This window comes from Taudactylus pleione, unplaced genomic scaffold (assembly GCF_031769625.1).
Source record: "Taudactylus pleione unplaced genomic scaffold, aTauple2 ptg000848l, whole genome shotgun sequence".
Classification (NCBI taxonomy): Eukaryota; Metazoa; Chordata; class Amphibia; order Anura; family Myobatrachidae; genus Taudactylus; species Taudactylus pleione.
In genome coordinates this window covers 2607574-2622764 of record NW_028285250.1, presented here as the reverse complement: position 1 = coordinate 2622764, position 15191 = coordinate 2607574, and the positions used below count along the sequence as shown (strand labels likewise).

Here is a 15191-nt window from a genome sequence, read left to right as displayed (position 1 = left end):
GGGAGGTGAGAGTCAGGCACTAGAGGGAGGGTTAGGGTTAGGCACTAGAGCAAGGGTTAGGGTTAGGCACTAGAGGGAGGGTTAGGGTTATGCTATGGGGAGCTTAGGGTTAGGCACTAGAAGGAGGGTTAGGCAATGGGGAGCTTAGGGTTAGGCACTAGAGGGAGGGTTAGGGTTAGGCTATGGGGAGGTTAGGGTTAGGCACTAGAGGGAGGGTTAGGCTACTGAGAGGTTAGGGTTAGGCACTAGAGGGAGGGTTAGGGTTAGGCACTAGAGCAAGGGTTAGGGTTAGGCACTAGAGGGAGGGTTAGGGTTATGCTATGGGGAGGTTAGGGTTAGGCACTAGAAGGAGGGTTAGGCAATGGGGAGCTTAGGGTTAGGCACTAGAAGGAGGGTTAGGCTACAGGGAGGTGAGAGTTAGGCACTAAAGGTTAGGGTTAGGCATTAGAGCGAGGGTTATGGTTAGGCACTAGAGGGAGGGTTAGGCTACTGAGAGGTTAGGGTTAGGCATTAGTGGGAAGGTAAGGGTTAGGCACTTGATGGAGGGTAAGGGTTAGGAATCAGCGTTAGAGATAGGGACAGTGTACTTCCCGGAACACCTCTCCCTCATATGACCATCAAAACTAAAAGTCACATGACCACTGGGACCCAGAAGAAACAGCTGGAGCCATTCCAGCCATCAGGAGCAGGTAACAATAGCATAATGTGCTCCTTTTGGACAGAGTTAGCCAACCCTGGGAACTTAGGGCCTGATTCAGACCCGCTTGCGAGCGCTGTGCGCCCGCAAGCGGGTCGATGTTCCCCCACTGCGCATGCGCCAACGAGCGATGGCAGCTCCGTCGCTCCGGGGCTCACTATAAGACGGGGTGGCTGTCGATGTTCAATGACAGCTCGCCCCGTTTTGTAGGCGGGGAGGGGGGGTGGCCCTACTGACATCACTCGTGATGCCAGTAGTGGACTTCCTTCTCTATTAGAGCAGGAAGTCCACTCGGGCTTGCGGGAGCCGAGACCCTCCCGCAGGGTCTCATCGCAAGCCCGATGATCGCGATAATCGTGACCATCGCCAGGCCACTCGCACTAGCTGTGGGTGGTCACCCACAGCTTTGCGAGCGGCCTGGAGGCTGAAACAAACAAACAAAAAAATGCCCTGATTCAGAGCGAGCACTCACAAATTAGCGAGCACCTCTGAATCAGGCCCTTATGCCACAAGTTTGGACTTGAGGATATTTGGTTAGAGTGGCATCCAATGGGTCAGCCCCTCTCCTGCTAAGCGTGGTGTTCCCCTCATATACCAACTCCTCTCTCACAGAGGAGACTATTTTGACACACTATTTTGACTACCCCTGCCTTAGGGTAAGTTTTAGGGGCTTTCATTCCTGGAGTCACATTCTGTCCGTTAGCTAGGCACAATTTTCAAAAACATTTCTGAAGCTCTTCAGGACCTGTAATGAAGCAAGTAGCACTACACAGCACAAGTCAATATGTCCTCTACACAACTGGAATCGGTATGCCGGCTGTCGGGAATCCGACAGGCGGCTTCCCGATTGTATACCAGTTTTAATATACCAGGTCTAGACAGCTACACACATTTGTATCAGTCTGGCGTCATCTACAGTGTTAATTTAGTGGCATGTAATTATATGCAAAATGTGTCTTTTTTGATTGGCTGATTGCAAATTCCCCTGTCTTCTTTGGTAATGCCTGAAGTATGTCAAATTGTGGGAATATTTGATAATGAGTTTTTGCTACTTTTATTCATACTCGAGAAGAAGATTATAGTTGTTGTATTATGGAGGCTATTTTATGTAAATCAAACTAATGACAAAGGCATTTTTTGCTATCAGAACGAACTTTAAAAACTTTTCTTGAGTTTATGACCTGGCTGAAAGTGTCTGGCATAAATCTGGCACATATGCAACCGGTGCAGGAAGAACTTATTTTTTGATGGATATGTGCCCAACTTCGCATGAGCTCCTGGATGTTTTCAGTCGAGACGTTACCAGCAAACAATAAATCCAAGCGCATTGTGCCAGCATTTATCTGGGAGAAATGTTTAAATATGGTTGATCTCAGTCTGAAAAGGAGGTAGAGAGCAGTGTGCTTGACCACAAGGAAAGAGACCGGTTTGACCCAAGAGAGAATTGAATGGTAAGTAGAGACCTAAAAACCTTACGAGTTATAATGAGAACACTAAACCAGTATTAAAGCATGAAGCCTAAATGTATTATTAGCTTCTTCAGATGTGGGGATGGGGGAGGGAGTCTGAGCAGAAGGAGAGGGGAACACCTATCTACAGGAGCTATGAGGTACTTTTAATGCCTTGCCATAAGGATATGAGAGCTGGACAGTCCCATCAGATATGCAGAAATGCGACTGTTGTAGGGAAAACTCTATCTGTCAGAGGGTTCTTCTATGTACTAAGCCTAGTAGTTAGATAAAGTGAGAAAGATAAAGTACCAACCAATCAGCTCCTAACTGTCAATTTTCAAACACAGACTGTAAAGTGAAAATGAGAATTGGTTGGTAATTTATCTCTCTGCACTTTATTAAAAGACCCCAGAGACATCCAGATAAGTCTTATTCAATCTCAGCAGAACCTAGTGCCACCTTTTCTACTTTACAGATGCAGAATGCTGTAGTGTTTTCTTGACTCTCATCCTAGTGATGAATATATGGCGTCTCCCCAGATCTGCCTCTCACACCAGCTTATGAGGATCATTTGGGGAGGGCCCCGATCTGGTAGGTTCTGCATATAGCATGGACAATAAAACCTTTGTTGAAGCCTTGGCAAACTCAGTTTGTGAATGGTCTGCAGCTATATGGGCTTTCATTGTACCGTGGAAGTATGTTATTTGTAAAAATCAGTAAAAGTTTCTATTTGTGATGCTGAATTGTGACAGGAGAGAAGGGAAGAAATGTGCAGGTTGTCATATGTTTCATAAACCTTATACCAGCTGCTACATTCAGAGGGTCTACATTTAATGAAGACAGACCAATATATGTCTCCCAAATGCCCCAATATAGACAGGATAGTCTGAAATCTAGAAGACTGTCCCACCAGCCTGACAGTCATGATTTTTGTTCAGGCTGCCAGGACCAGTTGTATGTGTCGTACACACCGGTAACTGGTGTGCATGGTTCCGGTAAGGGTAATTTTATGATACTGTAGGAGTGAGAGAGATTGTGGGGTCTATCGCTTTAGAAGTGCTGCACATTCACTTCCCCAATTCCCCATCTTTTAATGATGGGAGTCATTACTCTATTCATAATTCTACAGAATATATATTAGTATTAAGGGTAAGTATTGCAGAATCTGAGCAGCTACTAACGTGCGGATAATTGTTATTAGCTGGAATCTGTGTTGTTGCGCTCCATATGTTTAGCTATGTGGCTGCACATTTCAACATTATCAGTATAAATGAATAGTTGTCAATAATTAAAATAGGGAATCCAGGTAGACTTTGCTGCCAGGCAGGTGCATCTTAGTACATTGCACTCAGCAAGTTGAAGGTCAAATATTGTTCTCTATAGTTGCCATCATTATAAAAATAAGTAAGAATCTGCGCTAATAAAATTGGAAATGGCAGAAAATATATCATTCAGGAGACGGTGTAATGGTTAGCGTTACTGCCTCACAGTACTGAGGTCATGGGTTCGAATCCCACCACAGCCCTACTTGAGTGGAGTTTGTATATTCTCCCTGTGCTTGCGTGGGTTTCCTCTGGTTGCTCCGGTTTCCTCCCACACTCCAAAAATATACTGGCAGGTTAATTGGCTCCCAACTCAAATTAACTCTAGTGTGTATGTGTGTGTTCATGTGATAGGAATATAGATTGTAAGCTCCACTGGGGCAGGGACTGATGGCCAAATATTCTCTGTAAAGTGCTGCGGAATATGTGTGCGCTATATAAATAACTGGTAATAATAATAATAATAATATTTAATCTTTACAGTAGACATAATATTATAATAGAATAAAAAAAATACACAATTCAATAAGAAATATAAAACTACATCACATCTTAGTAACACGTGACAGAATGGCTACATTGGGCACATAATCTCTCTAATTTGGTGTTCTACACACAGAATATATTCAGGGACGGATTACCAATGGGGCGGGTGGAACTGAAGCTCCAGGCCTCTTATTTAAAATAGGCCCACTGCATTTGTTTATACAAGATTTTTTTTTTCCTCCCACCCCACTGACATCGGGCGCTGTCTGAAGCCCCGCCTACTGAAACCCTTGTGGGCCGCTCATCCCCTCTCCGGCCACCCGCAGCCAGTTCAGAAAACAGCATACAAATGGCAGCTTGCGCCACGGAAGGCTTCACTAGTCCTCCCTGTCTGCAGTGATGCGCCGAATAGTGTTGCTTCGGCGCCTCCTCCGCGCCGTGTAATGATGATGTCACATACGTCCTACCCCACAAGCTGCTGCAGGAGCTCAGCTCCGTGAAGGCTGGTTGGCTCGCCTGGCGAGTTGTGACTCTATCAGTGCTGCTGATGTTGTGCTGGCTGCTGCTCATGATCACTGAGACTCAGGTAGCGCTCCTGTATAATGTATTGTCTGCAAGCACCGTCAGAAATGATATTTATTTTAGCTATATTTGTTATTATTGTGGTTTGTAAAAGCAGTGTATAGAGAGAGAGAGAGAGAGACAGACACATGTTTATGATGTATGTATGTGTGTGTTATATATATATATATATATATATATATATATGAGTAATACTAGCTTAACCAGCAAGCTAGCTCAGTTTCCGCCTGGATCTGCCCCTTCTCTGGCTGCCCCCATTCTTTCAGCTGTCCTACCCCCATCTTGGCTCCGCCCTGCCCCCCTCCCCATCCCATCGCGGCTCTGCTCCCATACTTACTCCGGCGGCCAGTCCTCTCCTCCGAAGGCTATCCTGTCTCCCTTGCCAATCTGGACTTATGCATTAAGGAGACGTGACAGCCTTACACAAAATTTTATTATGTGAATAATATATGTGCATATGTGTGTGTGTTTATAAATAAATATATATATATATATATATATATATATATATACACACACATCAGGGTTTGCACATACGTGCCATAGCATGTATTTCATGCTATATAGGCAGGTTGAGACTTAGTTTTTCAAAATGAGCAGGTCTCATAGTAAGCGCTGCAGCCAATAAGATCTGGCTGTATCAGTCACCCCAAACCTTGGCTGTCTCCTCCCAGCTTCAGCCCTGTTTTACCATCACCCAGCTTCCGACGCCCACAACAGTAATCGCAAGGTGCAAGCGCTCCCAGAAAGGACGGTGCTGTGCCAGCAGGGTGACTCCCAATAAGCCCCACTGCCACAGAGCAGGAGTCGGCCTGTTGGACGAATAGTTGCCTATCCCTGCCATATTCAGTAGGGGTGGAAGACTCTCAAATCCCCGCCGCTTGCCCTAGACAGGGCTGATTTGTCCCCCTTTTTGCTCCTCACTTGCTCCCCAGTGGTAAACGTTCTTGAGCACTCTAAGTAAGTACAAGGAGTGTAGTACCCTCAGGGGCACATACTTGTGCAAGCTTTTAAATTTGTATCCTCCATAACCCCCCCTGTCTCCCCACACAAATACACACAGCTGTCAGTGACTGAGATGTGTTCCACATGCTAGAGGTTCTAACTTGGACTGATAAAGCAAATACCCTGATAAAGTGGCAGTGCGTATCACAGGCACTACAAAGTGGCATAATGTGTATTGAGGGCACTATAATGTGGCCTAATGTGTATTGGGGTACTAAAATGGGGCATAATGTGTATTGGCGTCACTACAATGTGGCATAATCTGTATCGGGGGACTATAATGTGGCATAATGTGTCAGGGAGCACTACAATGTGGTATAGTGTGTACCCTGGGCACAACAATATGGCAAACTGTGTTCAGGGGCACTACAAAGTGGCATAATGTGATTGGGGAACTACAAAATGGCATAGTGTGCGTCTATTAGCAGTCGCCAATATGGGACTTTATGCAAATGCCGCATCAAACATCTTCCCATGTGTATCGGTGCGGCCAAAAGTGCAAGGACTGAGACGCCCACTTTCAGCATCCATACACACTGTTATACCGAAAGGTGCATTTTTTATACGCCACCATCGGTCGCACCATAAAAACTTGCCAGCTCTATAGCAGGTACAGTGTCTCATTCTGGCTATGGCCTCCCTATGTCTGCAGCTGTGCGTCTCTGTATGTACTGGCTTTCATTGACAGGCCCCCAGCACTCCCATAACATGCCTGCTTAACAGACCATTTTTGCATGCATTTTAGCCACCTCCCTATCACCACCCAGGAATGTCCATCACTACATGAACATTGGCATTGCCTGTGGCTCTAATTCAGGTCCATGATGTGTACTGGGGGCACTATGATGTGGCACAGTGTGTATTGGGGGCACATAATATGCATCAGAACTATTATTTAAAAAAAACTGATGGTGATCATTCAGTGTGCTGTGAGTTGAATGGGGAAAAGTGAGTTTTGGTGGAGGCCGGACGGTTGTATGTACTGTGTATAGATTTGGTGCTTCTGTTTTGCCTTTAGAAGATTATATAGACAGAAATTTAAGCGCGGGTGTCTTAACTCTCAGTCAGGGCCATTTAATCTCCCCCCCCCCCCTAACTGTCCTATGCCCTCCAACTCTGATGCAGGCGGTCTGTGTATATAATTTTCTGCTCCCCTTGTGTCCTAAGCTGGAGTACACTGCAAACATTTAGGGAAAAGCTCCGGAATGTTTGTATAAAGTTTGTGTACTAATTAAATAAAGCTTAAGCTTTGTGCCCTACAGAAACATTGGTTACACTGTTGTTTCGTTATTTCTCTCAAACTGTTTTTAATTATTATGGAACCCTGAAACCGTGAGGTTTGGCCTCAAATTGTATACATTATGGGTCCCTGGGACTCACATACTGTAATGTTTGTGGAAGATCGATCACTGTCTGGAAAGAATGAATGAATGTGTTATAATTGTGACTAACCATTAATGTTAATAATATATCTTTTATATAAAATTATGTATATTACTTTAATTAAAAATGAGATATTGAGGTGGTAGATGGTAGGCATAGCTATGCCCTCAATGGTGCTAGCCACAACTCACTGCACAGACCACAACCCCTGTGTAGCCCAAACCTCCCACAACAGTAGCCAGACCCCTGCCGTGCTGGTCACACCCCCTGCGCAGGCCCACAATAGGCCCTTCATAAATTTCAGCTCCAGGCCCTTGTGGACCTTAATCTGACACTTAATATATTATATTACCTTTAGTCCAAATGTTATCAGCGTAAACCAGTATATGAGTCCACTCACAGAATGGCTACAGGCATAGTTGTTAATGCCTATATGTAAAAGGAATTTTGCTTATATTGTGGATACAATTTTCAGATAATTACCCAGCCTTGAGCTGACAATCAGCTGCCAATGCCGATCCTGCTGCAGCTGGGACCCAGCTGCTTTGTAGTGAGGTCTCCTCAGACTGCAATAATGAGAGTTGCTGCTGGCGCAGCAGTCAGTATCAGTGGAGACCACCTGGGATGAAGTGCCATCCATGCAGACAAGATGGCAATGTCCACAAATCTTTCTGTCCAATAGCCTAGTCATTTTACGTGTGGGGAACAACTGCTGGATGTCCGCTGATATGTTTCCCCCCTACAATATGTGGGACTTTCTCCACATAATGTAGGGGCGAAATGCGTCAGTGGCATCCAGCAGATCGGCAAAGGTCATACAATGTATTCTGTTTGCAGAACACCAAATTACAGAGACTACGTGCCCGATGTAGCCATTCTGTCACAAGTGTTACTAAGATGTGATGCAGTTTTATATTTCTTATTGAATTGTGTATTTTGTAGTTTTATATTTCTTATTGAATTGTGTATTTTGTAGTTTTATATTTCTTATTGAATTTTGTATTTTGGAGTTTTATATTTCTTATTATTGAATTGTGTAATTTTAGTTTTATATTTCTTATTGAATTGTGTAATTTTAGTTTTATATTTCTTATTGAATTGTGTATTTTGTAATTTTATATTTCTTATTGAATTGTGTATTTTGTAGTTTTATATTTCTTATTGAATTTGGTATTTTGGAGTTTTATATTTCTTATTGAATTGTGTATTTTGGAGTTTTATATTTCTTATTGAATTGTGTATTTTTTTATTCTATTAAGATAGTTATTTTTATAATGCTATGTGTACCGTAAAGATTAAATATTAATTTAAAATGTTTCCCGACTGATATATTTTTTACCATTTCCAATTTTTATTAGCGCAGCTTCTTACCTATTTACATGTCTGGGTTGCTAAGTGTTGTCTGTCTGTCCTATCTACTTTGCCTTTGTGTAGGAGGTTACATGTTAGTGTTTGTGTATATTGTACCTGCTCATCTGTTCCATTTCAGTGTGTGTCCCTGTTGCTGTTTTTGCTGTTTGTTTTCCTAGATCTACATACATTTTAATAATTTGTTTATTAGTTCTTAGTTTCAGATTTTGTAACAGATTTTGTCTTTTGCTTTGTTTTTTAATATGTTTGCAAAAAAAAAGATCTTAGACAGCAAACATGAAAAACAAATCATAGTTTGCATTTCATATACTTAAAATGTATTTGGCAAACTAACTATATAACAATGTAACAAATTGCAAAGCAAAGAACAAAAGTTTCCAAGCATCCCTAAAGACAGTTTCCTGGTTTGTTGTACCTATATATTTTCCAATGGACATTACCGCGGCTAGTGGTGCCACCTCTGAAAGCCAAGAGTCAGCATGATTGCTACCCCAGTGGCACCTGTGCCAAGCTTATGAGATGTCTGGAGAAGTGCCCGACTGCTTGTAGAAGATGTGCGTGGCACCCAGATCCCTGCTTTTGGCCTCCTTTTCTTTACAGCGCACATGGCATTATGTACACTAGAGTGGACGGCTAGCGCCTGCCCAAAGTACTAAAGTACCTTGGTACTGCACCGATTCTCCAATATCTCATCATGCCCATGCCATTCTGTGTGATTGATTATACTTTTGTTTTGTTTTGCAGCTTAGTACACTGTTGACGCTTTACATCCTGGAAGTGTGTCATCTGACTGCTGTAAGCAGCAAAGTTAGGCCATGTCACATGAATATGTTCCCACAATAAAGAACACACTGGGGCTGATGCACAGTGAGTCCTAATGTAAGCCAGTAAATGCTTAAAATGACTCTACACAAGCCGGGAGTACTGACCACACGCACATGTGACCTTGCAGATTTGCATAAGGAGTAGTCTCTAATGTTGGACGAGAGCAGTTAAAGCCTGATGCAGCAGAGAATGGGATTGCAAAGCTGCACACAAGCAGCTTTGCAATTCTGTCCTTGCTAAATTGCAAATGCAGACAGGTGGTGTTCTGTTGTATCTGCTATCCCAGTGCTGCAACTATCGGTCGCGATGTCAGAAGGTACCGGCTAGCTGAGTGAGCCTCAGCATATGCAGGCTGACCCAGCATGCAAGGTCAAGAATCTGCATCTATTTATGCAGATCCTGGCCTTGCCACTCCCAAAAAACGGGGGGGGCGACACCCCCCATTTCTGGGAATGCAGGCTGTCCCTGCTCCCGCACCGCCCAGTAAACGCCTATGCCTGTCAATCAAGCAGAGGCATGTGGGGGCCTGTGTGTGATTACGCAGGACCCGTTCCGCCCGCACAGATTTCGTTAATTGCAAATCTGCCATTAGCAGTGAACTTACATGCATTGCTGAATCATGCCCGTATAGCGTAGTGCAGGAAAACACAGAGATGCCTTTACACCTGCCCGAGCTATATTGTCTGCTGGTGCTGGGGGACAAGTGCAAACATACAATAATGATAATGACTTTGCTAGCTCTAGCGCACCTACTTGTGATTGGCTGGTTGAGAATACACCACTGAAGCTATTTTTTTTGTTTGTGCATATATTATGTTGTTGTGTGCATGTTTTAGCATGGTTTCAGACACATGATGGAGTGTTGTACCTAGTGTATTAGAGGGTCTCCAACTTTTATTAAAGCCTATTAGTGATGTGTATTTTGAAAGCAATACAAGTAGTTAAAAACATGGGTGTAAATGCATATGACGTATAGCTATCACAAACGTGGCGGATATGCTACTTGAGCCAATCGGCATGCATCTTGAACGTGATGCGTATTTTCAAAAATGACTGCATTTATTTATTAAACAATTTTATGCTTGCATTGTGCGATGTATTTACAGTCAATACATCATTAAGCTAACTCCATATTTATATTCATTATTATGTATCAGTGGTTTAGCAACTCAGCATTGTGTTTAAAAGCCTGCATTTGTGAATATTAATATCTCAGGACTTTTATGAATGTTGTGATGTTGTTTGTAGCAACAGATACATTTGTTGTTGTCATTTTGGAAGTGCAGTTTTGAAAATGAAACGTGTATAGTTGCTATTGGCAACACCACAGCTTCCCTGTGCACTGGTTTTCAAAGGTCTCCAGTTTTAATGCTAATTATTTTCCCAATCCAAGAATCTGATGTTAAAAATTCTTTGAGCATATATAAATAAATACATGGTACATACTACACTAGTGCATCTGTTTCAGAGATTAAGGGGGAGATGTATCAAAGCTTGGAGAGAGATAAAGTACCAACCAATCAGCTTCTGTCATTTTATAGGCTGTGGTTTGAAAAATTACAGGAGCTGATTGGATGGTACTTTATGTCTCTCCACTTTATCTCTCTTCAAGCTTTGATACACCTCCCCTAGGGGCCTAATGCAGTGGTTCCCAAACTGGGTGCCTCAGGTTGGGGGTCCAGTACCAAATAAAATTATTTTTAGTCAGTGTGATAGGCAAAACCAGTCCTAATGGCTGCCAATCCAAAAATATGTGGTCAAAATGAATCACAGCCCTGTCAACCACCACATAACTGCACCTAAGGATGATATATAAGCACAATTTACTTCATTTAATTTTTTCTGAAATTCTTAATAACAAACTTTTGGCCCAGGGGTGTCGTGGAAAAAATGCTGATACTCTGGGCGCCGTGATTTGAAAAAGTTTGGGAGCCACTCAGGGCCGGATTGAGTGCCACATGGGCCTGGAGCTGAAAATGACCAAGGGCCTATTATGAGAAGCAGAGGCGGCGTGACCAGTGCTGTGTGGGTGTGGCCAGTGCCATGTGGGCGTGTACCCCCTATACTCTCTGCTCCAATGTCTCCCTAAATATGTAAAAGAAAAAAATGCTTAATTTTGTGAGGTAAATAGAAATACAATTTTACTACTTATGATTTATGGCTGACCGTGTGGAGAGCAGATGGCCAGTCAAAATCATGTTGTCATGACAATGGGCCTATTTTTATGTGGAGGCCTGGAGCTGTAGCTCCATCCGCCCCATTGTTAATCTGGCCCTGGAGCCACTGGCCTAATGTAATAGCCCAGCAAGATAGTCACTAGATTTAAAACAGCAATTAGTTCTAAGGTAAAAAAATCTTCCTGTTTTTGTTTTTAAACTAATTGCAGCTTTAAATCTAGTGACTATATTGCCGGATTCGCGCCAGGTCCCACAAATGTGTAATTATCTGATTCTGTCTGAATATGTCCCATTAGAATGGCAGTAAACAAATGCTGATAATGATGACATATAATAATGTATTGGAAGCTCATGAAGGAAGCTTGAGACCACAAATAGTCCTGGAAGGTATTAACCAGCCCATGCTCTAGTCATGATCAGTATTATGAAGAAAAGCAGTATGGGAGTCCGTTTGAGCTAAACGCATTTTACATCAAAATCGCAGCTGCAAAATGCGTCAGTAAGATGCAATTCTCTGTGTATGTATGTACATCTCATGATGCGTCCAGCTCAGCGAAATTAGCCAGGATTACACCAGGAGAATACCGTATCATATGTTGTTGGTTTCCACCAGGACATGTGGCTAGTTTTTGTACACAATACTGTAATGTAGTGTCATATATGTAAAATAGTACATTGTAGGGACATTGTTACTAAATAGATGTGAAAGTTGCATTTACCATATACAGTAAAATACAATTAAATGCAGGCACAAATGCAAAATAAAAGTACAAATTAAATATACAGTAGTTATATACAGTACAAACACCCATTGTATTCCCTTTTAAAACCAACTTGGAATCTTATAACCTACTATGGTCTGCAGGCAAATATAAATGAAGTAATACACTAGATGGCCACAATTTCATATAATATAGCAAGCATGCTAATGCTTTATATACTGGGAGGTTTCCAGAACCCATCTGCCAATTAGAAGTGTATGGGTATTGTCATCATCATTACCACATTTCTGCATCAGGGGTTAAGCACCTGCTAGAAATACTCCTGCTGACAGGTGCATAGCTGCCTGTGTCCAGGTCTACCTCAGTTATATTATGTGAGTGCACATTCACAGTACTTGGCCTATGCTTGAACGCCCCTTCCTCCACCTGATTTGCCTATCTAAGGTGTCATAATAGTAAGATGCTAAGTAATCTGCATATGGACATATGAGTCAGCCTTTTTGCATGAATTCATGTTACAGAATTGCATATCTTATGCAAAAATTATTACCTACATCCAGCACTGCCAACCCAGCAATTTCTGACCAGTTTTGCCGGAAGAAATCGTCAGTTAAGCGTTTAATCCTAGGCTGGTAGCGGATAAGATCGGGGGACATAGGACTTGGTTGACATTGTATTGGAGCTTAGTAAATCAATGGTGTGCAATCTTGCCAGGAAAATGCCACAATATTGCCGCGGTTTCAACCCCGCTGCTTGGTAAATTTCCCTGTTTGTGTTAATGTATTTGATTTGCAGCGGTTGTGTTGGAAAAATGTACATTATATTTTATAGATTTTAATTCTGCAATATTTTTTGTGGGCTAAAACGGGCGCTTATGAGGGAGGGCAAAATTTTGCATTGTCTGATGGAAGGACTTTGGCAAGTCATAGGAGATTCTTGCTGACTGTGGATTAGGGAACATGAGTGCAACAATTTGTTTTCAACAACATGTAAAGAAAAATTTGAATGGGCTGAGTTAGGGGGTTAGTTCCCTCCTTTGGTGAAGGGCGCCCAGCCTTTTTCTCTCCTCAAGTCAAAATAATTTGATATTTCCACACTGCTGACCTGTCATATATAGGTCCTTACATTTGCCCATCTGCAGAAAAGCGCATTTCTGTGCCTACTTCAACTTATGTAATAAAAGCATTCAAACGTGCAAAAGTGCCCCATGTAACAAGAACGGTTCCAATGACCCCTCTCTTTCATCATTCATTTATGATATAAATGAAGCTAAACGAGGGAATGTTTTAGGAGACAAACTGAAAAATGTAAATTCATGAATCCAGTAGGGCTAGTACTTTGGATATTGTAGTGATGCATCATACTTTCCTCAATGAGGAGGTCAGAAGTAGTATCCACAAAGCTGTAAAAGCTAAAGTGCATCCGGAAAGTATTCACAACGCTTCACTTTTTCCACATTTTGTTATGTTACAGCCTTATTCCAAAATGGAATAAATTCATTTTTGTCCTCAAAATTCTACACACAATACCCCATAATGACAACGTGTAAAAAGTTTTTTTGAGATTTTTGTTAATTTAATAAATAAAAAAACACTAAGAAATCACATGTACATAAGTATTCACTGCCTTTACCATGAAGCTCAAAAATGAGCTCAGGTGCATCTTGTTTCCACTGATCATCCTTGAGATGTTCCTACAGCTTAATTGGAGTTCACCTGTGGTAAATTCAGTTGATTGGACATGATTTTGAAAGGCATACACCTGTCTATATATATATCTATATAAGGTCCCACACTTGACAGTGTATGTCAGAGCACAAACCAAGCATGAAGTCCAAGGAATTGTCTCTAGACAATTGTCTGTAGACCTCCGAGACAGGATTGTCTCGAGGCACAAATCTGGGGAAGGGTACAGAAAAATATCTGCTGCTTTGAAGCTCCCGACGAGCACAGTGGCCTCCATCATCCGTAAATGGAAGGAGTTCGGAACCAGCAGGACTCTTCCTAGAGTTGGCCGGCCGTCTAAACTGAGGGATCGTGGCAGAAGGGCCCTAGTCAGGGAGGTGACTAAGAACCCGATGATCACTCTGTCAGAGCTACAGCATTCCTCTGTGGAGAGAGGAAAACCTTCCAGAAGGACAACCATCTCTGCAGCAATCCACCAATCAGGCCTGTATGGTAGAGTGGCTAGACGGAAGCCACTCCTTAGTAAAAAGCACATGGCAGCCCACCTGGAGTTTGCCAAAATGCACCTGAAGAACTCTCAGACCATGAGAGACAAAGATTGAACTCTTTGGCGTGAATGTCAGGTGTTATGTTTGGAGGAAACCAGGCACCACTCATCACCAGGCCAATACCATCCCTACAGTGAAGCATGGTGGTGGCAGCATCATGCTGTGGGGATGTTTTTCAGTGGCAGGAACTGGGAGACTAGTCAGGGTAGAGGGAAAGATGAATGCAGCAATGTACAGAGACATCCTCGATGAAAACGTGCTCCAGAGCGCTCTTGACATCAGACTGGGGCGACGGTTCATCTTTCAGCAGGACAACGACCCTAAGCACACAGCCAAGATATCAAAGAAGCGGCTTCAGGACAACTCTGTGAATGTCCTTGAGTGGCCCAGCCAGAGCCCAGACTTGAATCCAACTGAACATCTCTGGAGAGATCTGAAAATGGCTGTGCACCAATGCTTCCCATCCAACCTTCGGGAGCTTGAGAGGTTCTGCAAAGAGGAATGGGCTAAACTGCCCAAAGATAGGTGTGCCAAGCTTGTGGCATCATATTCAAAAAGACTTGAGGCTATAATTGCTGCCAAAGGTGCATCAACAAAGTATTGAGCAAAGGGGGTGAATACTTATGTACATGTGATTTCTTAGTTTTTTGGGTTTTTTTAAATAAAATTTGCAAAAATTGCAAAAAAACTTTTTACACATTGTCATTATGGGGCATTGTGTGTAGAATTTTGAGGACAAAAATGAATTTATTCCATTTTGGAATAAGGCTGTAACATAACAAAATGTGAAAAAAGTGAAGCGTTGTGAATACTTTCCGGATGCACTGTAGCTGCAGATGGGATTTCCAGATCAGCTCCAAGTATTTTTAGTTAGAGAGCACCTCGAAATGCAATAAACGCACAGCAGAGCTTTTCAAAGTTAAAAAAATAGGGGTCA

At 42.6% G+C, this 15191-nt stretch overlaps 1 protein-coding gene across 1 annotated transcript in view; it reads left to right on the top strand.

Moving 5' to 3' along the window:
• The first annotated feature begins 2663 nt into the window (after positions 1–2663).
• Positions 2664–15191, top strand: part of POU2F3 (POU class 2 homeobox 3) — a 129313-nt gene continuing 116785 nt past the window's right edge. The window contains exon 1 of the mRNA XM_088458716.1: positions 2664–2739. Coding sequence (XP_088314842.1) covers positions 2673–2739 — 67 coding nt within the window. The 5' untranslated portion in view covers positions 2664–2672. The remainder of the gene's footprint in view (positions 2740–15191) is intronic.